General features: G+C 42.7%; 1 protein-coding gene across 2 annotated transcripts in view; it reads right to left on the reverse strand.

The window, feature by feature from the left end:
- Nucleotides 1-2728: 2728 nt before the first annotated feature.
- prkg2 (protein kinase cGMP-dependent 2) overlaps nt 2729-25753 on the reverse strand; it is a 33962-nt gene continuing 10937 nt past the window's right edge. The window contains exons 7-20 of one of the 2 annotated variants that reach the window (XM_029124791.2): nt 21064-21127; nt 19429-19506; nt 18790-18884; nt 17831-17899; nt 17613-17711; nt 17155-17320; nt 16420-16568; nt 12912-13001; nt 11975-12116; nt 11678-11841; nt 10437-10559; nt 9900-9962; nt 4492-4558; nt 2729-4256 (exon numbers count right to left, since the gene is read on the reverse strand). In XM_029124791.2, the coding sequence (XP_028980624.1) occupies nt 4161-4256; nt 4492-4558; nt 9900-9962; nt 10437-10559; nt 11678-11841; nt 11975-12116; nt 12912-13001; nt 16420-16568; nt 17155-17320; nt 17613-17711; nt 17831-17899; nt 18790-18884; nt 19429-19506; nt 21064-21127 (1465 nt within the window). In that variant the 3' untranslated portion in view covers nt 2729-4160. The remainder of the gene's footprint in view (nt 4257-4491; nt 4559-9899; nt 9963-10436; nt 10560-11677; nt 11842-11974; nt 12117-12911; nt 13002-16419; nt 16569-17154; nt 17321-17612; nt 17712-17830; nt 17900-18789; nt 18885-19428; nt 19507-21063; nt 21128-25753) is intronic. The other variant, XM_029124792.2, reaches the window with a different exon arrangement.

Below are 25753 nucleotides of genomic sequence, written 5' to 3' on the forward strand. Positions count from 1 at the left end.
CAGAAGAATTGAAGGTACCAAATGGAATCAGCTGATCTGGACTGGCACCAGCTGAACTGCCTCCTACGGGCAAGCAAATCTACTTTTGTAAAACTGGGTATTTTTTATAAGAGTACAGAGATAGTTTTCAATGAATTTATATTCTTTTGATATTAATAATAGTTGCTAATAAAAAAATTATCCGTATTGTATTGCAGATATTTCACTATTTTAATGTTTGGTCAATTCTACTTATATTGTGAACAATGTATTTTTTCCTGTATATACCAACTATTATATAACTGCTTCATTTTGTCATTCTCCAATATTTTATTTTGTGCATGTGTCTGACTGGAGTACTTGGTTCCCAGGCATAATGAGGAGAGACAACAACACTGTGATGAACAGGTAAACTGTCCAAAGGGTGGAGTCATGTTACACTACAGAAACCAGAGACATGGCATTCTCTGTCAGACAAGGCTACGTCCTTATATCAGTGGTGTGAATGTGTTGAGTCACAGTGCAAAGTAGAGTGCTGGTTCAAATGGACCCTTTTCATGTCCTCATCTCAAACCGTACAGAAACACCTTCTGTGTGACTGAACCTCCACACAACCTACTGCTGAACACCAAGGTTCCAGTGGATCTGAAGGGTTTCAGCTAGAGAAGTCGAATCCTCCAACCATCTATTTCTGGAACATCTGTTTCCAAAAATTGCAGTTATTTTGCAACTCTACTACCTTCCCTGAACAAGCACTTCATCTGAATTCAACATCCCCAGTTTATTACAGCATCCTCTACCACAATAAACTGTCTGTTAATGTGTCCATCTATCCTGTAAATGTTGGGCTGTTGGTAAAAGGATATGATTGTACAATAAGCTTCTTAAGTATGTTTGTATATGGAAATTAGCTTTAAAAATGCATTTATTTATTTTCTTTCTGTTGTATCCTGAGCATTGTTCTGAAGCGAATAGGGAGGGGCTGTAGGCAGGGGGAGTGGCTATTTGTCAAGGGGGAGGAGAAATGGATGGGGGTGTAAGACTGACAAGTATACATACATAGAGACAGACACACGGCCACAGAGACAGACAGAGGTTACATACATAGAGACAGACACATGGCCACAGAGACAGACAGAGGTTACATACATAGAGACAGACACACGGCCACAGAGACAGACAGAGGTTACATACATAGAGACAGACACACGGCCACAGAGACAGACAGAGGTTACATACATAGAGACAGACACACGGCCACAGAGACAGACAGAGGTTACATACATAGAGACAGACACACGGCCACAGAGACAGACAGAGGTTACATACATAGAGACAGACACACGGCCACAGAGACAGACAGAGGTTACATACATAGAGACAGACACACGGCCACAGAGACAGACAGAGGTTACATACATAGAGACAGACACACGGCCACAGAGACAGACAGAGGTTACATACATAGAGACAGACACACGGCCACAGAGACAGACAGAGGTTACATACATAGAGACAGACACACGGCCACAGAGACAGACAGAGGTTACATACATAGAGACAGACACACGGCCACAGAGACAGACAGAGGTTACATACATAGAGACAGACACACGGCCACAGAGACAGAGAGAGGTTACATACATGGAGACAGACACACGGCCACAGAGACAGACAGAGGTTACATGGTATTTAGATACAGGGACTCTTGTCACTAGTGATGAGAGCTGGTATTCCTGTAAGAAAACATTCTTAGAAATTAGTTAATGTGATGTTTCCTGAGCCCTTTCTCCTCATGTACACTGTGCTTAAAATGACAATAAGACAATAAAACCGGCTCAAAGTAGAGATTTAATTACTTAAAATGTCAGACAGACGTCAGACTTTATGCCAAATGTTGACTATTCTAAATATTTTGCACCAGCCACAGGGAGTCACCCAGCATGATACCAGATTACATAAAGGATGTCATGGTGACGTGACAGATTAGATTAGATTCAACTTTATTGTCATTGAACAGCACAGTTCAGTACAATGAAATGTTACCCCTACACAATCATACCTCTATAGATTATAGTGGCATAATACCACACAATCATACCTCTATAGATTATAGTGGCATAATACCACACAATCATACCTCTATAGATTATAGTGGCATAATACCACACAATCATACCTCTATAGATTATAGTGGCGTGACACCAGACAGTGTTACCCTTATAGATTATAGTGGCATAATACCACACAATCATATCTCTATAGATTTTAGTGGCGTGACACCAGACAATGCTACACCTATAGATTATAGTGTCATGACACCAGACAATGTTACCCCCATGCATTATATTCATGAATAGAAACTATAAAATACATCACAGTTTTCACAGAATCCACTGTACGTAAACTGGTCCAGATCTGTCTATGATCCATTTGTGATGCGTCTGTGACTTGTCTGCTTGTTACAGTGGCCACATAAGGGCCATACTGGCCTTCTGATTTTATCAATGAAATCCAATGTTTTCTCAGTGGGAGTCAACTGTTTAAGCTCAGTGGGAGTCATCTGTTTAAACTCAGTAGGAGTCATCTGTTTAAGCTCAGTGGGAGTCATCTGTATATGGTCAGTAGGAGTCATCTGTTTAAACTAAGTGGGAGTCATCTGTTTAAACTCAGTGGGAGTCATCTGTTTATGGTCAGTAGGAGTCATCTGTTTATGGTCAGTGTGAATCATCTTTTCATGGTCAAACAATTAAAATGTTCAAAGGGAATCCTTTAATCACAAGAAGAAAACTTGAAAACATATATGTATCTCTCCACAAACCAAAAACACAAAATATACTGTTGTTTGCACAAGTTATAAACAATATAACTGCCCTTGGCCAAATCTCTGCGGTAGCTCTGCCACTTGAGCTCGTCTCTGAGACGTCCAAGAGGAAAGGAACCACAGAAACACATTCTAGTAGGTCAAAGTTGACGCTCAGAGTGTAAATATTATCTCTGGTTTGGCAATACTCTCCAGAAGGCTCACACTTGATAACTCACTGGCCCAGAGGATGAATTCTATAAGCATGCAGCTAAAAACCTCTATGTTATGTTTTAGTTAAAGCTAAAAAACGCTGTCCATCCTTGTACCAGATTCACCTTCTTCCACCAATCTTTTGAAAGCAAAATCAAGATTTGTAATTATATCATTGTACCCATCATGCCATGGTACAAATACAAACACACACAGACTCATGTGTTAGAACCACTGGGGTGTGGTGACATCAGTTGTATTGGATTGGGTGTGTGACACCACTGTAATTCGGAACTGTATACTGAATAACAGAAATAGATCTGTTTCAAGATGTTAAACCCTTGTCAGTTTGAACCTTTATGTGTGTTGTCCCTTACAGTGCCATGCAATCCAGTTCTGACAACATAATATGCTCTGGCAAACCAACATGTCTGCCATTAGAATTTTTGGTGGACTATGCCTTTAAAAGAGGATGTTCCTTTAAGTTAGGAGTCTCTCAAACACAGACATAAATCTGGCGGAATTTGGTCAGCTTTGTAGTATTTATATAGACTCTGCCATCGGGAGATGGGGGGTATCTGTTTTGAGGAAATGTTTGGTGGGTACCAGGCTAGGCTAGTTTTGGGAAGAAAAAAGGTTTCCAGACTAAACATTGCATTTTCCATTGCCCTTTATGAGCTCATTACTGTTGATTATAAAATTCCCAACCAAATATTATTATTCCATTGGTTTACTGTGAACACCAAGGTCATTGAGTCATACAAAGAATCTCTACAGTGAAATATTTCCAGCTGTGATTATTCTGATATATTTTAGACCTACTTTTGGATTGATTTATTGTTGCATTTTGTGTTTTTTGGTTTGGTATTGGAGTTTGGATAGCTTGAAATATTGAGATTAGTGTTGGTTTCGGATTTTCTGTTAAGACTATTTCAACTATAGTCTAATTAACTTTATATTGTGTAAAAGGGTTGAAATGTTTATCGGGTTTGTAACATTAATTTGGACCTACAATTGAAGCTTATTCAGCTTACTGTATGGTTTGGTCTTGTCACTGGAATACTCATTCATGAACACAGTGTTTCTTGTTAACTTTATTTCAGTAGCAGTGTTGGTGATCCAAGCCAACTGGATCCTACTGTCTGGGCTCTGGAGACAGGGTACTTTAGAAATCTATGTCCCAGCCAGACAGCTCATCTGGTGGGACATCATCATCTGGAGGATAGCTGTCAAAATACCTGTGGTCTGTAGGACCAGAGAGCTGAAGGAAACAGGAGAGGAAAGAAAAACACCAGAGGTGAGGACAGGGAGGTTTTTAGCCTGGCGCAAGAGCTCTTAAATTACACAGTATTAAATGAGACCTGGTCTAAAGTCATGTACTATATAAGGAATAGTGTGGTCTAAAGTATGGTACTATATAGGGAATAGGGTGATCTAAAGTAGTGTTCTATACAGGGATTAGGGTGACATTTGGGACATGAGGGGATATGTCTCACCTCTCTCTTCAGGGGGGATGTTAAAGTCCTTTCTTTCAGCCCCTCCCAGTTAAAGCCACTGAACCATCTGGGGGAGAAATACAGTGACTGAACCAACTGTTTTGATATTCAGAAATACAGTGACTGGACCAACTGTTTTGATATTCAGAAATACAGTGACTGGACCAACTGTTTTGATATTCAGAAATACAGTGACTGGACCAACTGTTTTGATATTCAGAAATAAAGCGACTGAACCAACTGTTTGATATATAGACCCTTTCACTTTCTCCACATTTGAGTGGTGGACTTCATTTAAAATTGATTTGACACATATTTATTGCTATCAATCTACACAAAATACCCATCTCAGAAAAACATGTTTTTAGAAATTTCTGCCATTTAATTGAAAATAATACATTTGAATATCTCATGTACATAAGTATTCAAACCCGTTTAGGAGACACTCCAAGTTGAGCTCAGATGCATATTCTTTCCTTTGAACATCATTTAGATGAAGTCCACCTGTAGCAAATTAATCTAATTGGACATGATTTAGAAAGGCACACACCTGTCTATATAAGCTTCCACTCTTCACAGTGCATTTCAGACCAAAAACTAACATAATAAAGTGCTCACAGAGTCTCACACAAAGTGTCGAGGCATACAGGTGCTGCTCATAAAATTAGAATATCATCAAAAAGTTGATTTATTTCAGTAATTCCATAAAAAAGTGAAACTTGTATAATGTATACATTCATTCCACACAGACTGAATTTTGATGATTGTAAAGGACAACTAATGAAAAACCCAAATTCAGTATCTCAGAAAATTAGAATTTTGTGAAAAGGTAAAATTTTGAAGACACCTGGTGCCACACTCTAATCAGCTAATTAACCCAAAACACCTGAAAAGGCCTTTAAATGGCCTCTCAGTCTAGTTCTGTAGGCTACACAATCATGGGGAAGACTGCTGACTTGACAGCTGTCCAAAAGACGACCATTGACACCTTGCACAAGGAAGGCAAGACACAAAAGGTCATAGCTAAAGAGGCTGGCTGTTCACAGAGCTCTGTGTCCAAACACATTAATAGAGAGGCGAAGGGAAGGAAAAGATGTGGTAGAAAAAAGTGTACAAGCAATAGGGATAACCGCACCCTGGAAAGGATTGTGAAACAAAGCCCATTCACAAAGAGATGACTGCAGCTGGAGTCAGTGCTTCAAGAACCACCACGCACAGACGTATGCAAGACATGGGTTTCAGTTGTCGCATTCCTTGTGGCAAGCCACTCTTGAACAAGACACAGCGTCAGAAGCGTCTCGCCTGGGCTAAAGACAAAAAGGACTGGACTGCTGCTGAGTTATGTTCTCTGATTAAAGTAAATTTAGCATTTCCTTTATAAATCAAGGTCCCAGAGTCTGGAAGAAGAGAGGAGAGGCACAGAATCCACGTTGCTTGAAGTCCAGTGTAAAGTTTCCACAGTCAGTGATGGTTTGGGTTGCCATGTCATCTGCTGGTGTTGGTCCACTGTGTTTTCTGAGGTCCAAGGTCAACGCAGCCAGGAAGTTTTAGAGCACTTCATGCTTCCTGCTGCAGACCAACTTTATGGAGATGCAGATTTCATTTTCCAACAGGACTTGGCACCTGCACACAGTGCCAAAGCAACCAGTACCTGGTTTAAGGACCATGGTATCCCTGTTCTTAATTGGCCAGCAAACTCGCATGACCTTAACCCTATAGAAAATCTATGGGGTATTGTGAAGAGGAGGATGCGATACACCAGACCCAACAATGCAGAAGAGTTGAAGGCCACTATCAGAGCAACCTGGGCTCTCATAAAACCTGAGCAGTGCCACAGACTGATCGACTCCATGCCACGCCGCATTGCTGCAGTAATTCAGGCAAAAGGAGCCCCAACTAAGTATTGAGTGCTATACATGCTCATACTATTCATGTTCATACTTTTCAGTTGGCCAACATTTCTAAAAATATTTTTTTTATATTGCTCTTAAGAAATATTCAAATTTTCTGAGATACTGAATTTGGGATTTTCATTAGTTGTCACTTATAATCATCACAATTAAAAGAAATAAACATATGAAATATATCAGTCTGTGTGTAATGAATGAATATAATATACACGTTTCACTTTTTCAATGGAATTACTAAAATAAATCAACTTTTTGATGATATTCTAATTTTATGACCAGCACCCTGTAGATCTGGAAAAGGTTATAAAAAAAAGTCCCCAGGAGCACAGTGGACTCCAACATTGTGAAATAGGAGAGGTTTGGAACCACCAAGATTCTTCGTAGAGCTAGCCACCTGGACAAACAAAGTATCATGGCAAGGAAGACTTTGGTCAGGGAGGTGACCAAAAATCAAATCGCCCCTCTAACAGAGCTTCAGAGCTTTTCAGCGTAAGCAGAGCTGGCCTAGAAGAGGGAATGTCTCTTACTGAGTCTGTCCGTCCCTGACTGACTGACTGTTGTTAAATAGCGTTGTGGTTAGAGACACGGACTACAGAACAACAGGTCCTGCATTTGCCTCCCGCCACTGTTAAAACATGTTATGCCTCACGATTTGTTCAGGACAGACAAAAGCTTCGCTGGCTACAACCTTCAGTAGCTACATAACAAGAAGTCTAAAATAAAACAGTTCTGGTGAATGTTAGGATTTGTTCAGGACAGACAAAAGCTTCGCTGGCTACAACCTTCAGTAGCTACATAACAAAAAGTCTAAAATAAAACAGTTCTGGTGAATGTTAGGATTTGTTCAGGATAGACAAACACTTGGCTACACGATTCTCTCGTCTTTTCACTTGACAAAAAAGTACGTTATAAATATATCTTCACCTATATTGATAGATACTCAATGTCATTCACAAATGGCTAATTAGCTGTTAATTAAAACAGCCAGTGGTAAAAGAGGACTTGTTCAGAGTAGACAAAAACTTGGCTGGCTACAACCTTCTGTAGCTACGGGAAGCCTGAAATGAAACTGTTTACTGTAATTATGGCCAAACGAGGCTTCATTAGCGTTATTTTAGCAGCAGGATATTATGCTGGCAGATTATTATCACAATAAAAGCCATCATTGACATTTAGAAGGCCATATAGTTAACAATCTGGTATGTAAAAAAAGAACAGACAAGAACAACATTGGAACAGACATTAAACATAAAATGACAGACTAGATTGACAGACTATATCACCTTATATAATTTAATGATGGCTTTTATTTTGAAAAAGAAAATCTGAGTTAGCGCTGCTAGCATAATATCCTGCTGCTAGAAGAACGGCCATCGCTAGTTTACTGTTATATTGCGACTATTTCTGGTGGATTTTCAAATTATGTCTCAGCATTTCTTCAGGATAGTCAAACACTTCGCTGGCTACATGATTCTCTCGTCTTTTCACTTGACGTAAAAGTCTGTTATCGTCACCTATATTGATACAGCAGTTATTGTATCAATCAGAGGCGTCTCTAGGAACACAATACATTCGGGGCTTTGCCCAACCCCCGCCCCGCCCAGGTCATAAAGTACAGGGTTTTTAATGTATATGCGTGGCTACCAACGCCACTGGTATCAATGTCATTCACGAATGGCAAATAAGCTGTTAAAACGGCCAGTGGCAAAAGCCATTTAATAGATGCTATTTGTGGTGGAGGTAAACTTTACTAAGTTTAACACAACTTGTAATGGCGCCTAGCGACATATTACTGACTAATAAGCTTTTAAAACGGCCAGTGGCAAAAGTCATACAGTTCATAGATACTATTTGTGGTGGAGGTAAACTTAATAAGAAACGTTACTCAGTTTAACACAATGGTTAATAGTGTCTAACAAAACATTCAAACTTGACGTGATGTTAATGCATGACAACATTATATAATGTCAATATGCTATACTGACACCTGGCAAATGTTTAGCTCTGTGGTATTAATGGTTAAAGACACAGCCTTTCACCTGGGCGACCTAGTTAGAATCTCGAGAGGGCAGCCATGATCAACACTTTCTATTGTGGGCCGGCTGAACTAGGCTTTCCTGGTTTCTTGTTCAACAAAGATGGGAGAACCTGCTAGAAGGACAATCATCTCTGCAGCTCTCCATAAACCAGGCCTTTATAGCAGACCCCCCCCCCCCCATATGATAACCCAAACAACATGTTAAAGACTCTGAGAGAATGAGGGAAGAGATTCTCTGGTCAGATCAGATCAAATCAAAATAATAAGCTTGAATAGCAAGTGATACGTCTGGCTCATCTCCTGGTTAATAGCATCCCTACATCCAGGGAAATGTTTGCTTACAACAAGACAGACAATTCTGAAAACAAGCAACCGAATTAGATTTTTAAGTACTGACAACAAAAATACAGTTGTGCTCAAAAGTTTGCATACCCTTGGAGAATTGGTAATATATGTACCCTTTGTAAAGAAAGCATAACTGAGCAGGCAAAACACGTATTTTATTTTTATGGGTTTCACATTCAACTAAAGGTCATAACAGAATGGCACAATCATAAAATAAAACATGGCAACACAGAATTATTTTTATTGACTATACACAGACACTAATTGCCATTTAAAAAGACACAGGTGTGGGAAATTCACCTTTAATTGCCATTTTCACCTGTGTGTGTCACCTTGTGTGTCTGTAACAAGGCCAAACTTTCAAGGATATTTAAACTTATGATCAGGGACATTTGGGTGATTTCTGTTATCATTATGATTTAAAAAGGAGCCAAACAACTATGTAATAATAAATGGCTTCACATGATCACTATCCTTAAATAAAAGACTGTTTTTTTTGCATGATCAGTCAAAATCAATGCCAAAATATCACAATTTCTGCCCGGGTATGCAAGCTTATGAGCACAACTGTATCATGTTTGTTTAGATGTGTTGTTGTGTTTCAATAAGATTTTGTTTTAAATGTATTTAAAAAGAAAATTGGAATTATTTTGTCAGCAGCCTGCTTTTGGCTGGCTCCTGAGCAGACAGCAGGAAGTGGTTAAGCTGAGGTCTATTATCTCTCCATCAGGCCTGTCGGCTCTCTGTACTAATTCAGTTAGATGACCTGCTACTGTGGAGGAAAGTGCTTCAGGAGTCTTTGAGTGAATGTGTGTGTGTAACTGGTTTAGAAGGAATAATAAACAGACAGATCGGCTGCGTTATTGTCCTTCAGAATAAACTAAAGTTCACCTGGGAACTGCAGTAAACATCACAGGATCATCAGATCTGTTACACTACTACATGTGTCTGTGATGTACCTGCATCCTCCCCATGGAAACCAAGGAGGAGGAGGAGGAGGGAGGGAGGGAGGGAGGGAGGGAGGGAGGGAGGGAGGGAGGGAGGGAGGGAGGGAGGGAGGGAGGGAGGGAGGGAGGTTAGGAAACTGTAGGAAACACGCTGAAACTGTCTGTTACCGGTGCTTCTTGATGTCTGTGATTCCATTCTTCAGGTTGCCCAGTCGCTCAGCAGGGTTGCGTCTACAAGGGGAACATCAGGGTTGCTGTGGGTTTACAGTATTACCAGCTGCTCTATACTACAGGGAGACAGTCTGTGAACCTTTCACAGTATTTCTGGATAGATTTGACCACAAAAAAAATATCAGATCAAAATCAAATAAAAAATCAGATAAAGAGAACTAAACTGGATAGAGCACATTTATCCAACATTCAATTTCTTTGAAAAAGTATGTGAATCACCAGCTTAATAAAGGGTTTTCAAGTAGTCAAAAGTTTAATACTTGGTCTCATAACCCTTGGATGCCAGGACAACTCCAAGTCTGTATGTCTACAAAGTCTTTGGAGTCCATAGGACTCACTGAACGATTCATTGTTATTATGGTGGTTTAATCAGGTTACCTTAATCTGAGCCCATCACATATTAAGTCACATCCATGCAGAAATAAAAGAACATCCCGAATGCTCTGAACAATATGGATGGGGTTCTGGATGTACCGGCACAGTTTGCGTATGAGATCCTCAGGTCTCCTGGAGACCTTCTTGGGAAAGTCCATCTTCTCGATGCCTTTAAGAGTGAAGGTGTAAGTCATCATTGGATCACTGCCTGAGAAAGGTGGACTGGGAGAAGGAAACAGATCGTCACTCAAATGACAACTGAACAACAACTGTACACCACCTTCATGATGTGTCCCACTGTACTCCACCTTTATATCTCGACTGTACACCACCTTCATGATGTGTCCCACTGTACTCCACCTTTATATCTCCACTGTACACCACCTTCATGATGTGTCCCACTGTACTCCACCTTTATATCTCCACTGTACACCACCTTCATGATGTGTCCCACTGTACTCCACCTTTTATCTCCACTGTACACCACCTTCATGATGTGTCCCACTGTACTCCACCTTTTATCTCCACGGTACACCACCTTCATGATGTGTCCCACTGTACTCCACCTTTATATCTCCACTGTACACCACCTTCATGATGTGTCCCACTGTACTCCACCTTTATATCTCGACTGTACACCACCTTCATGATGTGTCCCACTGTACTCCACCTTTATATCTCCACTGTACACCACCTTCATGATGTGTCCCACTGTACTCCACCTTTTATCTCCACTGTACACCACCTTCATGATGTGTCCCACTGTACTCCACCTTTATATCTCCACTGTACACCACCTTCATGATGTGTCCCACTGTACTCCACCTTTTATCTCCACTGTACACCACCTTCATGATGTGTCCCACTGTACTCCACCTTTTATCTCCACGGTACACCACCTTCATGATGTGTCCCACTGTACTCCACCTTTATATCTCCACTGTACACCACCTTCATGATGTGTCCCACTGTACTCCACCTTTATATCTCCACTGTACACCACCTTCATGATGTGTCCCACTGTACTCCACCTTTATATTTCCACTGTACACCCCCTTCATGATGTCTCTTACTTTACTCCACCTTTAAAATATCTCCACTGTACACCATCTTCATGATGTCTCCCACTGTACTCCACCTTTAAAATATCTCCAGTGTATACCATCTTCATTATGCCTCCCAGTGTACTCCACCTTTATAATGTCTCTACTGTATGACACCTTCATTAATCCTCCTTTTATTTTCACAACACAAAAACAGCAACAAAGGCACTGGGGTAGACAGATCTGGGGACAGATCTGTAACCCTGACCCCTAACCTGGACACCCACCACCACATACCTGCCTGTGAGCAGTTCATAGACCAGAATGCCGAGGGACCAGAAGTCCACACTAAAGTTATGCCCCCGGTTCAGGATGATCTCCGGCGCCACATACTCCGGAGTCCCACAGAATGTCCAGGTCCTCTGGCCCACCTGGATCTTCTTGGCAAAGCCAAAGTCCACCTGGAAAAAGACATGTTGATTCTCTGTTCAGGCGGAGCTTGTTGAAATGTCTGGCATTGAAAGGACCTCTGAGACTCTATGGAACAATAGTGCTGTCTGTCTGTGGCACTGTGGGCCGGCAAACATCTCCTACCAGTTTAATGTATCCGTCTGCATCCAGCATGAGATTCTCCGGTTTCAGGTCCCTGTAGATGACTCTGTTGTGGTGGAGATAATCAAATGCCTCTGTGACACAGCCCACACAGAACTTTGCAGTGGATTCATCAAAGCTCCCTCTGTCACATGGAAGTGAAAACGTCCAAAGGGAGAGAATGACATTCAGCCCTGAGATGAGGATTGATACTCAAACTTTATGTCAGCAGCACACAGAAGGGGTCATTATCCTTTTCACTGGAACAGGAAATGCAATTATTTTGAAAAAACTGTTGCAATTAACATTAGGTTTTTGCATCAATGATTGTAGATGTCTTCACTGATCACACTTTTAATTATGGGATAGAAATTATGGATTTTTTTTTCTGTCAATTGTGATGGGTAGTGTACAGTTAGTTTTGCTTAATGTGAAAACTGTGAAATAAACTGTAACAGATTACCTTTAGCACTTCAATGAGTCATTCTGAAACGTGTCTTACATTGTTCTCGGACTAACTGATTGTTACAATGACTGTGAGAATTGTTATGTTCTGATGACTTAACTAATGTACTGCTTATACACACCTCAAAAAAATTAAGGGATCACTTGAATCACACATTGGGCACTGGATTCAAACTCACACAGAAAATATAAGTAAACAACTGAAAACACAGGCTGTTGCAACTTGTGTGAATTTCATCATGGCAACTCATAATGTGACTCAGTAGTGTGTATGGCCCCCACATTCCTGTATGCACCCCCCACAACGTCTGGGCATGCTCGATATCACTGAAGTTTAATTGACTTGGTGTTACACTGTGATGATTCCCTTAATTTTTTTGAGCAGTGTATTTCACCAAGAACTTACTGGTTCTTACAGTGATCTTGTGGTGAAAGATGGTACTTCACTCATTGTCTGACCTTTGACCTCACTCACCTGTCTCTCAGTAAACTCCAGAGCTCACCTCCCAGACATGCCTCCAACAACATATACACATACTTATTATCTTTAAAAGTACAGTACAGCCTAGAGAGATAGACAAGAAGAGAAACAGGGAGAGAGACAGGGAGAGAGACAAGGCTTTAGTAGGTTTTAGACTCTTCAAGATAAAATAACAACAATAAACTGTTAACTCCCAGATCTGTCCACCTGCTGTCCTGGACTCTCCGTATTCAGTCCAGTTGATTCTCCTTACATCACTACATTTATAATGACATCCAAAAATACTACCTGCCCTCGATCCTCCTCCTACAATCCTGATTAAAGCCTCCATACCTGTTCTCTGTCCACACATCACATAGTCAGCCTCTCCCTCACCAATGGTATTGTCCCCTCATGCTACAAAGCTGCTGCTGTCACCCCAATCCTAAAAAACCCTGCACTAGAAAAACCCCTATCTCCAACCTCCCCTTCCTGGTCAAAACTCTTGAAAGGAAATGTTGCCTCACAGCTCCAAACCTATCTCCTCAAAAACAATCTGGATGAGCCTCTTCAGTCTGGTTTCCAGCCAATCCACAGAAACTGCTCTTCTCAGCTGTCAACGAGCTCCTCTCTGCTGATGCCGGTTCCCTAAACATCCTGATACTCCTCTACCTGAATGCTGCCTTTGACACCGTTAACCACCAGATTCTGCTTACCACACTTCGAGAGGCTGGGTGTTGAGGGAACTGCACTCTTCTGGCTGAACTCCTATCCCATTAACTGAACCCATTACATTTCACTCAAAGGCCTAAACTCAGCCACAGTTACTCAAGGTGTCCCCCAGGGCTCAGTACTTGGTCCCCAACTCTTCATCATCTACATCCTTCCCCTTGGTCAAATCCTCCATAATTTCAACCTTATATTCCACTGCTATGCTGATGATACACAAATATATCTAGCCACCAAATCTCTCACCAAACCACCTCTGATCCACATCAAATCCTGCCTGACTGCAATAAAAGTATGGGCTGAAGGAATACTTCCTCAAACTCAATAGTAACAAAACAGAACTCATACTCATTGGAACCAAATCCACCCTCACCAAACTGGCAGTTTCTCTGTCAGCATCGATAACACCGTTGTTTCTCCATCCCCCCACGCACATTACCTTGGCATCATTCTGGACTTTACACTCTCCTTTGATCAACACATTAAACACACTGTAAAATCTTCATTCTTCCATCTCTGCAACATCGCCAAACTCAGACCTTCCCTCTCCCGTCCTGCTGCTGAATCCCTAATACATGCATTCATAACCTCCTGTCTTGACTCCTGCGGATCCCTACTCACTGGCATCAAATCTACATCCCTCCATAAGCTCCAAATGGTTCAAAACTCTGCAGCCAGACTACTGACTCACACCAAGTCCTGGCAGCATATCACCCCTATCCTCTGTGAGTTACATCTCCCAACGCATTATCTACAAGATCCTCCTACTGACACATAAAGCCCTAAATACTGCCCTGCCTACCTCTCTGACCTTCTTCTTCCATATCAACCTACACACTCCCTTCCAGTAGCAAGCATGCTAATTTATTTATATAGCACAATTCATACATAGAAGCAAATCAATGTGCTTTACAGTGAAAAGAAAGATATAAAAATGCAATAGAATAAAACAGTCAGATTGTCACAGTTCTCTAACCACAACCCCTTGCACTCAAGCGCTTGGATGAACCAATCAGTCCTTTTGTGAGATAATCTCTGCATCGATGTCTTACCCGGCTGTTTCCAGTGGGACATTTATGCCATGTCTGTACATGCATTTTATATTCATCCTCAATTAATTACAGTTCCCATAACTGTTTACTGACCCACCCTGGTATCTCAATTCACGTGCTCCAGCGCTTGGATAAACTTGTCAGTCCTTATGAGATAATACCCTACATCGATGTCTTAACAGCAGCACAAGAACTTGCATTATCTGCCATCAGCAGATCGTTACATTTACAGAGGCCAACTCATAATCCCCAAGCTCAAAGGCTTTGGTGACAGGACATTCTCCAGGGTTGCTGATAGGATATTCTCTAGGATTTGTGACAGGACATTCTCTAGGGTTGGTGATAGGATATTCTCTAGGTTTGGTGACAGGACATTCTCTAGGGTTGGTGACAAGACATTCTCTAGGGTTGGTGACAGGACATTCTCCAGGGTTGGTGACAGGACATTCTCTAGGTTTGGTGACAGGACATTCTCTAGGGTTGGTGACAAGACATTCTCTAGGTTTGGTGACAGGACATTCTCTAGGGTTGGTGACAGAACATTCTCTAGGGTTGGTGACAGGACATTCTCTAGGGTTGGTGACAGGATATTCTCTAGGATTGGTGACAGGACATTCTCTAGGGTTGGTGACAAGACATTCTCTAGGGTTGGTGACAGGACATTCTCCAGGGTTGGTGACAGGACATTCTCTAGGGTTGGTGACAGGATATTCTCTAGGATTGGTGACAGGACATTCTCTAGGGTTGGTGACAAGACATTCTCTAGGTTTGGTGACAGGACATTCTCTAGGGTTGGTGACAGGACATTCTCTAGGGTTGGTGACAGGACATTCTCCAGGGTTGGTGACAGGGCATTCTCTAGGATTGGTGACAGGACATTCTCTAGGGTTGGTGACAGGACATTCTCTAGGGTTGGTGACAGGACATTCTCCAGGGTTGGTGACAGGGCATTCTCTAGGATTGGTGACAGGACATTCTCTAGGGTTGGTGACAGGACATTCTCTAGGGTTGCTCCTAGACTCTGGAACTCTCTTCCCAAAACCATCCATGACAATCCCCATCTTCCAACAACGCTTACTGACTCATCTGTTCAAAATCACCTACCCATAGCCATGCCCAATCCCACTCTCTCTTTTTTCTTTTTGTTTTCCTACTGATTTTTTGGTTTGTTTGTTTCTGTTACATGTTCCTTTTTGTAAAGCCACTTTGGGTCCTTGAAAAAATAATGATATTATTGTAGCCTGTTACTTTGAGAAGTCGGTGTGATCTATAGTAAAGGGTGGGACTTCATTTTGTTTCATGGTACTTATACACATTCTGATGTTTTTGTTACTGTTTCTCTTGCTGGCTAGTTGATTGATTGACTCGTTGGCTAGATGACGTTTGGCTGATTGAATGGCTGGCTCGTTTAGTGACAGGTTGACAGCTGCATGGTTGACTGGTTACATGGTTGACTGGCAGAATTGCTGTCTGTCTGGCTGACTGATTGACTGGTTGACTGGCTGCCAATCTGGTTTACTGATTTGCTTTGTGGTTAACTGACCGGTTGACTGGCTACATGGTTGACTGTGACTGGTTGACTTGCTACATGGTTGGCTGGCTGACTAATTGACTGACTGGCTGGTTGGCTGACTGTTTGACTGACTGGCTGACTGGTTCACTGGCTGGCAGTCTGATTGCTTTGCTAAATGAGTAAATGACAGAAGGGTTGCAGGGTGAGGATGATGATGATGATGACAAACTTGACGATGAAGGATGAGTCAGCCTGGGTCAGTATCCTTCTCTCTGAGTGGATGTGTTCCTGTTGTCTGTTGTCTACTATGTGTCTCTTCTTCATCACCTTCATTGCAAACGTCTTTGGCTCCTCCTCATCCTCATTCTTTGCTGTCACCTATAGGGGGCAGCACAGAGCAAACTTATTGCTAAGCCAGCAGTCCTTCCAAAGAACACTGATGAATTGATGTAATGGTAAATAATAGGGTACGTTATGTTATATGAAATTGCCATCACAATTACCAGTACCAGTAAATAATAAGTCTCTCTGTCTCACCATTAAATCCCAAAAAAAAGTCATTTTCTGGACATCGTTCCCAATTTGCATGTGTGTGTGTTTTAGGTCGAACTATACTCATGGGGACCAAATGCCCCAATGAGTATAGTAAAACCAGAAAAATTTGGACTCATGGGGACCTTTTCCAATTCATTTTAAAGTTAGAATTGGGGTTTCTTTAAGGTCCAGGCATTGTTGGTTAACTTTAGGGTTAAGGTTAGGCATTTTATCTAGGTAAAGTTTAGGCATAAATGTTACTTTATTGAGGTTAAGGTTAGGGTTAGGGTTATGGTTAGGTTTAGGGTTAAGATTAGGGCAAGGGAGCATGCAATTTCTATTTTCTGGTCCCCATGAGGATAGCCATACAAACAAGTGTGTGTGTGTGTGTGTGTGTGTGTGTTTGTGCGACTGCGTGAGTGTGTCCCACCAGTTCAACCCTGCCGAATCCTCCTACTCCCAGAGTAGCAATTACTTCCAGACTGTCCAGAGTGACCGAGAGGGAGGGGGGAGATATCCTGCCTGTGTTCTCCTCCTTCAGTTGGCACTGGTCTGGGGAGAAGGGGGGGCTGTGCTGCCTCACAGAATCTGACCTCCTAGAGAATGAGGGGCAAAGAGGGGTGAGGAATGGAGGAGGAAAGGGGAGTTTTTATTGTGGTGCTTCAGTCACTTCACCACCTGAGTGTCACCATTTTGAATCACCTCAGATGGAAGCCAAGCTCTCCTAACACTAGACCATGGCAAATACATTTAACAAATACACAACCATTTCCTATTCAGATCTGAATGGGAAAACGTTCCCCATTTACTATAAAATCTACACAAATACAACAATTATGGAAGTGAGCCTTAACAACAAACCCCTGACCATACCAGGCCTTTACTCACTTGGCTTGTCTCTTCTTGTCGTGTTTGTCCAGTGTCGCCACGTAACCCTGGAGATACTCCTGGAGCTCATTAAAAGTGCCGACCGTCTGATCAAACGTCCTGGAAGAAATATCAACCAATATCAAGGTGGTTAGGCTTTACCAACGAGAAGGTGGTTAGGCTTTACCTCGGACTCTAGAAAACAAGTAATTTTCATGCATGATATAAATGACACTCACTCCCGGTCGATAACGAGGCACTCCACGCCATCTTCGTCCGCGATGATGTTGGCCGACCTGACGTCATCACTGCCATGGGGATGATGACGAGGATGAGAAGGATGAGGAGGATGAGGAGGATGAGGAGGATGAGGACAAGGCACACAGGAACGTAGAGATCATACAGATCATGCTTTGTCCAGTGGTTGCCAAACCTCCTCAGGACAACCCCCCCTTCCCCACAGACAGTGGCCCTGAACTGGCACAGCTGTTTTATTAATCCAGGCCCCGGTGGTTAGTTGAAACGTTGGATGAGGTTTGGACAGTTCTAATACATGGAGCAGCGCAGTGGGGTTTAGTAGACCTACACATTTATTTACAGTTTGCAATGAACAATTTCTGTATATTTTCACAAGTAATACCTTTTGTTTGAGAGAATGATACACATCTGTCAGATTTAGACCTGAGAACCCAGCTAGGCACAGATGTACACATGAGAACCCAGCTAGGGACAGATTTAGACCTGAGAACCCAGCTAGGGACAGATTTAGACCTGAGAACCCAGCTAGGGACAGATTTAGACCTGAGAACCCAGCTAGGGACAGATTTAGACCTGAGAACCCAGCTAAGGACAGATTTAGACCTGAGAACCCAGCTAGGGACAGATTTAGACCTGAGAACCCAGCTAGGGACAGATTTAGACCTGAGAACCCAGCTAAGGACAGATTTAGACCTGAGAACCCAGCTAGGGACAGATTTAGACCTGAGAACCCAGCTAGGGACAGATTTAGACCTGAGAACCCAGCTAGGGACAGATTTAGACCTGAGAACCCAGCTAGGGACAGATTTAGACCTGAGAACCCAGCTAGGCACAGATTTAGACCTGAGAACCCAGATAAGGACCATTAATAATAATCTAGAGAAGAGAAGCATCAGTGGTGCAGATGTATTATGGGTAAGAATCTGTAGAGAGGGGTTACCTGATTAGGGCTTTCTCTCCAAAATAGTCTCCTTTCTGCAGGAAGTTGATTGTCTGGGGGTCTTTATGCTTCTCTGTGCTCTGGGTAACCTTAATCTGGGAAACAGAAAATTGTGGTCAATAGAAGTGTCTTTTAAACTAGTTTATGTCCCTGAGACAGTGGAATTGACGGGAAACTGGATGAGTATCTCACTCACAAAAACTGCTTGAGCACTGATTCCGACTGCCAGTGAGCTCAAAAGGTTACAAATGACCTCTTGGTTACAACAACTAACGACATGGGGCCTGCCATCCTGCTGTGTCTTAGAGTAGATACACACCGCCAGACAGAGAAAGAAAACAATCCTCCATGAGACCAGTACCATGAGCTCAGCCCTCCCAGGAGAGACAGTTTTACCTTTCCTGATGAGTTCTATTGCCCTCAGTCCCTCTGAGTGAATGTGTGTTTCTCTGTGTGAATGTGTGTTTCCCTGGGTGAATGTGTGTTTCTCTGTGTGAATGTGTGTTTCTCTGGGTGTGTTGTTAACTTAGTGCTCTCACTATTTCCTAATTAAGGCTGAGAGGATCTACTCTGTTCACTTACAGACAAATATACTTCTAGACAGACAGGCAGATAGACAGACAGACAAGCAGACCATACCTTTCCCTTTGCTATGATGTAAAAGGTGCTCCCCTGTTCTCCTTCCCTGATCACATATTCTCCTTTGTCATAGTACTCCTGGAAGAGGAGAGGGTCAGTGAGGTGACTGAGTTATCACATTGATTTGACCATCGACCTGCAGTAGTCTGGTTCCAATAGCCTCTCTCCCAGAGGGGAACAGACACACAGACATATATTCAAACAGACAGACAGCCACAAAGGCAGACAGATAGACAGACACACAGACAGACAGCCACAAAGGCAGACAGATAGACAGACACACAGACAGACAGCCACAAAGGCAGACAGATAGACAGATAGACAGACACACAGACAAACAGACAGACAGCCACAAAGGCAGACAGACACACAGACAGACAGCCACAAAGGCAGACAGACACACAGACAAACAGACAGACAGCCACAAATGCAGACAGACAGACAGACAAACAGACCAACAGCCACAAAGGCAGACAGACAGACATACAGACAAACAGACAGACAGCCACAAAGGCAGACAGACCACTCCAAACCCCATCTAACTGAACCACTCCAACCCATGACCCGAATGAACTGATCCAACCCACATCTAACTGAACCACTCCAACCCATGACCCGACTGAACTGATCCAACCCACATCTAACTGAACCACTCCAAACCCCATCTAACTGAACCACTCCAACCCATGACCCGACTGAACCCCTCCAACCCCCATCTAACTGAACCACTCCAACCAATGACCCGACTGAACTGATCCAACCCACATCTAACTGAACCACTCCAACCCCCATCTAACTGAACCACTCCAACCCATGACCCGACTGAACTGATCCAACCCACATCTAACTGAACCACTCCAACCCATGACCCGACTGAACTGATCCAACCCACATCTAACTGAACCACTCCAAACCCCATCTAACTGAACCACTCCAACCCATGACCCGACTGAACCACTCCAACCCCCATCTAACTGAACCACTCCAACCAATGACCTGACTGAACTGATCCAACCCACATCTAACTGAACCACTCCAACCAATGACCCGACTGAACTGATCCAACCCACATCTAACTGAACCACTCCAAACCCCATCTAACTGACCCACTCCAACCCACAACCCGACTGAACCACTCCAACCCCCATCTACCTGAACCCCTCCAACCCATAACCCGACTGAACCACTTCAACCCATGACCTGACTGAACCACTCCGACCCCCACCCGACTGAACCACTCCGACCCCCACCCAACTGAACCACTCCAACCCCCATCTAACTGAACCATTTCAACCCACAACCCGACTGAACCACTCCGACCCCCACCCGACTGAACCACTCCGACCCCCATCTAACTGAACCATTCCAACCCACAACCTGACCTGAACCACTCCAACTCACGACCCAACTGAACCACTCCAACCCCCACCCGACTGAACCACTTCAACCCACACCCGATTGAACCACACCAACCGACGACCCGACGGAACCACTCCAATACACGACCCAACTGGACCACTCTAGTGTGTGTGTGTGTGTGTGTGTCTGCTGAGTGTGTGTGTTAAATTTGTCTTTCTAAAGGAATATTATATTTTAATATTACTATATTCCTTCAATAATTGGTAGATAACTTACCACTTCTAGACAGTCCACAATTTTGCTGAGTTTTTCTTCAGGTAGGTTAGCCAACAGTGAGACACTTGTGAGAGAAAATACAATAAAATACATGGTTAACCATGAAAAAGAAAATACTGCAATGTTTTACATCTTCAAATTCTGTGTTTCAATTCCACTGGCCTCTGATAAGCACCGACAGGAAGGCCACGATAACAAAATTACCTTAATTGATTAAATTCAATTATTGAGTAATGATCTATTTCCAAAACCCCTTCCCCCAGACCACCAGCCAGGGGCTCTGTCCCCAGTGTTGACCCAGGATGTGCTCTCCTCTGACCCTGTAATCTCATTCACTACTGCTCCAAGACGTTTGCCACATTTACTACCTGGTTTATGATGTGAACCAAGTGAAACCAAACGCAACAATCTAAAGGCCTTTCAAGGTCATTTACTAACATGACTGGATTCAAGCTTCACTCAAAGCAACAGATGCTCAATTATTTGTCTGGTTTGGGAACAGAGTAAAGACTTGGGACAGTTTCACTGCTGTTTTTCAGAATCAGCATCGCCTTTTCAGAATCAGAATAGATTTTCTGAATCAGTATCGCCTTTTCAGAATCAGAATCGCCTTTTCAGAATCAGAATCACCTTGTCAGAATCAGAATCACCTTTTCAGAATCAGAATCACCTTTTCAGAATCAGAATCGCCTTTTAAGAATAAGAATCACCTTTTCTCACCAGGATCATTCACTCAAACTTTTGTGCGTTTGTCAAGGTGATTCCAGTGATAGACAACATGTAGGACAATATATACAAGGGGGACATGTTCCATTGTAAATGAAGTCATGACATGATTCAGTCTACACATGTTAATGTACTGTATGCGCAGTGCTAAACTCTGTCCATATGAGCTAGAGGACTAAGAACAATAGGATTGTTTCCTATACATATTGTTACAGAAAAGACAGCTGTGTGCATTTCCAGAGTTACAGTTAATTACACATATTATATTCACCTATCTACAGGCGCTGGTCATAAAATTTGAATATCATCAAAAAGTTTATTTATTTCAGTAATTCCATTCAAAAAGTGAAACTTGTATAATGTACACATTCATTCCACACAGACTGATATATTTCAAGTGTTTTTTCTCTTAATTTTGATGATTATAACTGACAACTAATGAAAACCCCAAATTCAGTATCTCAGAAAATTTGAATATTGTGAAAAGGTTCAATTTTGAAGACACCTGGTGCCACACTGTAATCAGCTAATTAACCCAAAACACCTGCAAAGGCCTTTAAATGGTCTCTCAGTCTAGTTCAGTAGGCTACACAATCATGGGGAAAACTGCTGACTTGACAGCTGTCCAAAAGATGACCATTGACATCTTGCACAAGGAGGGCAAAACATAAAAGGTCATTGCTAAAGAGGCTGGCTGTTCACAGAGCTCTGTGTCCAAACACATTAATAGAGAGGCGAAGGGAAGGAAAAGATGTGGTAGAAAAAGGTGTACAAGCAATAGGGATAACTGTTCCAAGGTCAACGCAGCCGTCTACCAGGAAGTTTTAGAGCACTTCATGCTTCCTGCTGCTGACCAACTTTATGGAGATGCAGATTTCATTTTCCAACAGGACTTGGCACCTTAAGGACCATGGTATCCCTGTTCTTAATTGGCCAGCAAACTCGCCTGACCTTAACCCTATAGAAAATCTTTGGGGTATTGTGAAGAGGAAGATGCGATATGCCTAATTATATCATATAATTAGATATATTCTAATTATATGACCAGCACCCGTATGTGAGGGGAGATATGGATTTAAAAGTAGTATAGTGTTTTAAAAAAAGGAAAGTATAGTGTTTTAAATCACAGTTTAAAGTTGCCATTATGTGGATATCAAGGGCCTGTTAGTCCATGCGGAACAGGTGATGGGGCCAGCAAGAGGCCCTGGACTCATTTAAGATGGAGGGCAGGTGACAGATGCTTGATCTTTTAGCGGACCGTACAATATGTTGCAGTTTACTTTTATTTGGGCAGATTTATACCGAAACCAGACAGCGAGGATAGTCTGGGAGACTGATGTGTAGACCAGGGTCAAGATGGACTGTAGATTAATGTGTAGACTAGGGTCAGGATAGACTGGTAGACTGATGTGGAGACCAGGGTCAGGATAGATTGGTAGACTGATTTGTAGACCAGGGTTAGGATAAACTGTAGACTGATGTGTAGACCAGGGTCAGGATAGACTGGTAGACTGATTTGTAGACCAGTGTCAGGATTGACAGTAGACTGATGTGTAGACCAGGGTCAGGATAGACTGTATACTGATGTGTAGACCAGGGTCAGGATAGACTGTAGACTGATGTGTAGACCAGGGTCAGGATAGACTGTAGACTGATGTGTAGACCAGGGTCAGGATAGACTATAGACTGATGTGTAGACCAGGGTCAGGATAGACTGTAGACTGGTGTGTAGACCAGGGTCAGGATAGACTGTAGACTGATGTGTAGACCAGGGTCAGGATAGACTGTAGACTGATGTGTAGACCAGGGTCAGGATAGACTGTAGACTGATGTGTAGACCAGGGTCAGGATTGACAGTAGACTGATGTGTAGACCAGGGTCAGGATAAACTGTAGACTGATGTGTAGACCAGGGTCAGGATAGACTATAGACTGATGTGTAGACCAGGGTCAGGATAGACTGTAGACTGATGTGTAGACCAGGGTCAGGATAGACTGTAGACTGATGTGTAGACCAGGGTCAGGATAGACTATAGACTGATGTGTAGACCAGGGTCAGGATAGACTGTAGACTGATGTGTAGACCAGGGTCAGGATTGACAGTAGACTGATGTGTAGACCAGGGTCAGGATAAACTGTAGACTGATGTGTAGACCAGGGTCAGGATAGACTGTAGACTGATGTGTAGACCAGGGTCAGGATAGACTGGTAGACTGATTTGTAGACCAGTGTCAGGATTGACAGTAGACTGATGTGTAGACCAGGGTCAGGATAAACTGTAGACTGATGTGTAGACCAGGGTCAGGATAGACTGTAGACTGATGTGTAGACCAGGGTCAGGATAGACTGGTAGATTAATGTGTAGACCAGGGTCAGGATAGACTGTAGACTGATTTGTAGACCAGGGTCAGGATAGACTGTAGACTGATTTGTAGACCAGGGTCAGGATAGACTGTAGACTGATTTGTAGACCAGGGTCAGGATAGACTGTAGACTGATGTGTAGACCAGGGTCAGGATATACTGTACATTACTCAGATGCTTGGCAATGTGGGTGGACTGACTTCCTGCCTGTTGGGCCCTGTCTGGGGTAACCCTCGGATGGGGCCACAGTGTCCCTGGACCCCCCTTAGTATCTGGGCGGGCCACCCACTGTATTTTCTTGTATTAGAGCGTAGGTGTTCCTGTGTTAGTTGAGATTAGGGATGGGTATCAAGAACTGGCTCCAAGTTGGACCGTACTCGATGTACTGTGTTTGGTGTGTTGCGGTCTCCCAGTTCCAGCCACAATAACATCCCAGATAATCAGTAGCAACGTCTCCTGCTCAGGTACACAAAACACAGTAGGGCTGTCAATTGTTCTCTATAATTCTATTTGAATTTCATTCCTTATTATTTTTTCTATTATTTTTAAATATATACTATACTCAGGGGCGCCGTATAGGGGGGAAAAGTTAGGACAATTCCAAGGGTCCATGAATATAGGTAACAGCTGCGCAGAGGGGCTCCAATGAGATTTTTTGTCATGGGGCCCAAAATTCCTGGCGGCTCCCCTGACTATACTAACGTACATGGACACCAGGCTAGCTAGTTTACTATAATATATATCACTATTATTATATATAACCAACTAGTCTGAGGGTAAATTAATGTCATCAACCCAGCTTGCTTGTCATTTCTTTCTTTAAAACTAGAAATCCCGCATTCCTAAGTAAGAATATGAATTTGTCATAAATGAAGGGAAAAAGACAGTCAACTGATTACAGAATAAATGTTAGGCAAATTTTCCTTCTTGAAATATGTTGTATTTCTTCTCTCCCAAAAATTTGGGAATCGGAACCGGGATTCGATAAGAAACGAACTTGATAAGCGGAATTGGAATCGAGGAAATTGAAATGATACCCAACCCTAGTTGAGATCTGTTGGGGAGGGGTTTGATTGTTTCTTTGCTTTAGTCTAGCTCAGCCCCTTTTCCAGATATTCCTACTGTATATTATAGGAGTGACCAATGAACCTTCTCTGTTGAAAACAGTACTTTCGGTTGTTGGTCCTCCATTCCTCCCCTCCCATTCTTCATCCTGTCATAGCGAGTGTGTGGTTAGGCGGGTTATGTCTTCTCTAAGGAGGGCACGTATCAACCAGGGGCACGATTGGCTGATGGAGGTACAGTCATTGTTGTAGAGACAGAAGAGGAGTGGTAAGAGCACACATCCTTGGAGTGCTCCAGTGCTGTAAGAGGGTCTGTAACAGGGTCTGAAAGGTGTGAGCCCAGTGTTGCATCCTGTGGGTCAGGAAGTTGTGATTCACTGACAGATGGAGCTAGACACGTTCTAGTGGGATAGTCTTAGCTCTGGTATGATGGTGTTGAACACAGAGCTGAAGCCTAATAACAGTATCCTTGAGTCAATCTTGGGGTTTTGTGTTGGAGAATGTAGTTGATAGGCAAACGACAGTGGGTCAAGTCAGG

Source organism: Esox lucius, chromosome 13 (genome assembly GCF_011004845.1).
Source record: "Esox lucius isolate fEsoLuc1 chromosome 13, fEsoLuc1.pri, whole genome shotgun sequence".
Lineage (NCBI taxonomy): Eukaryota > Metazoa > Chordata > Actinopteri > Esociformes > Esocidae > Esox > Esox lucius.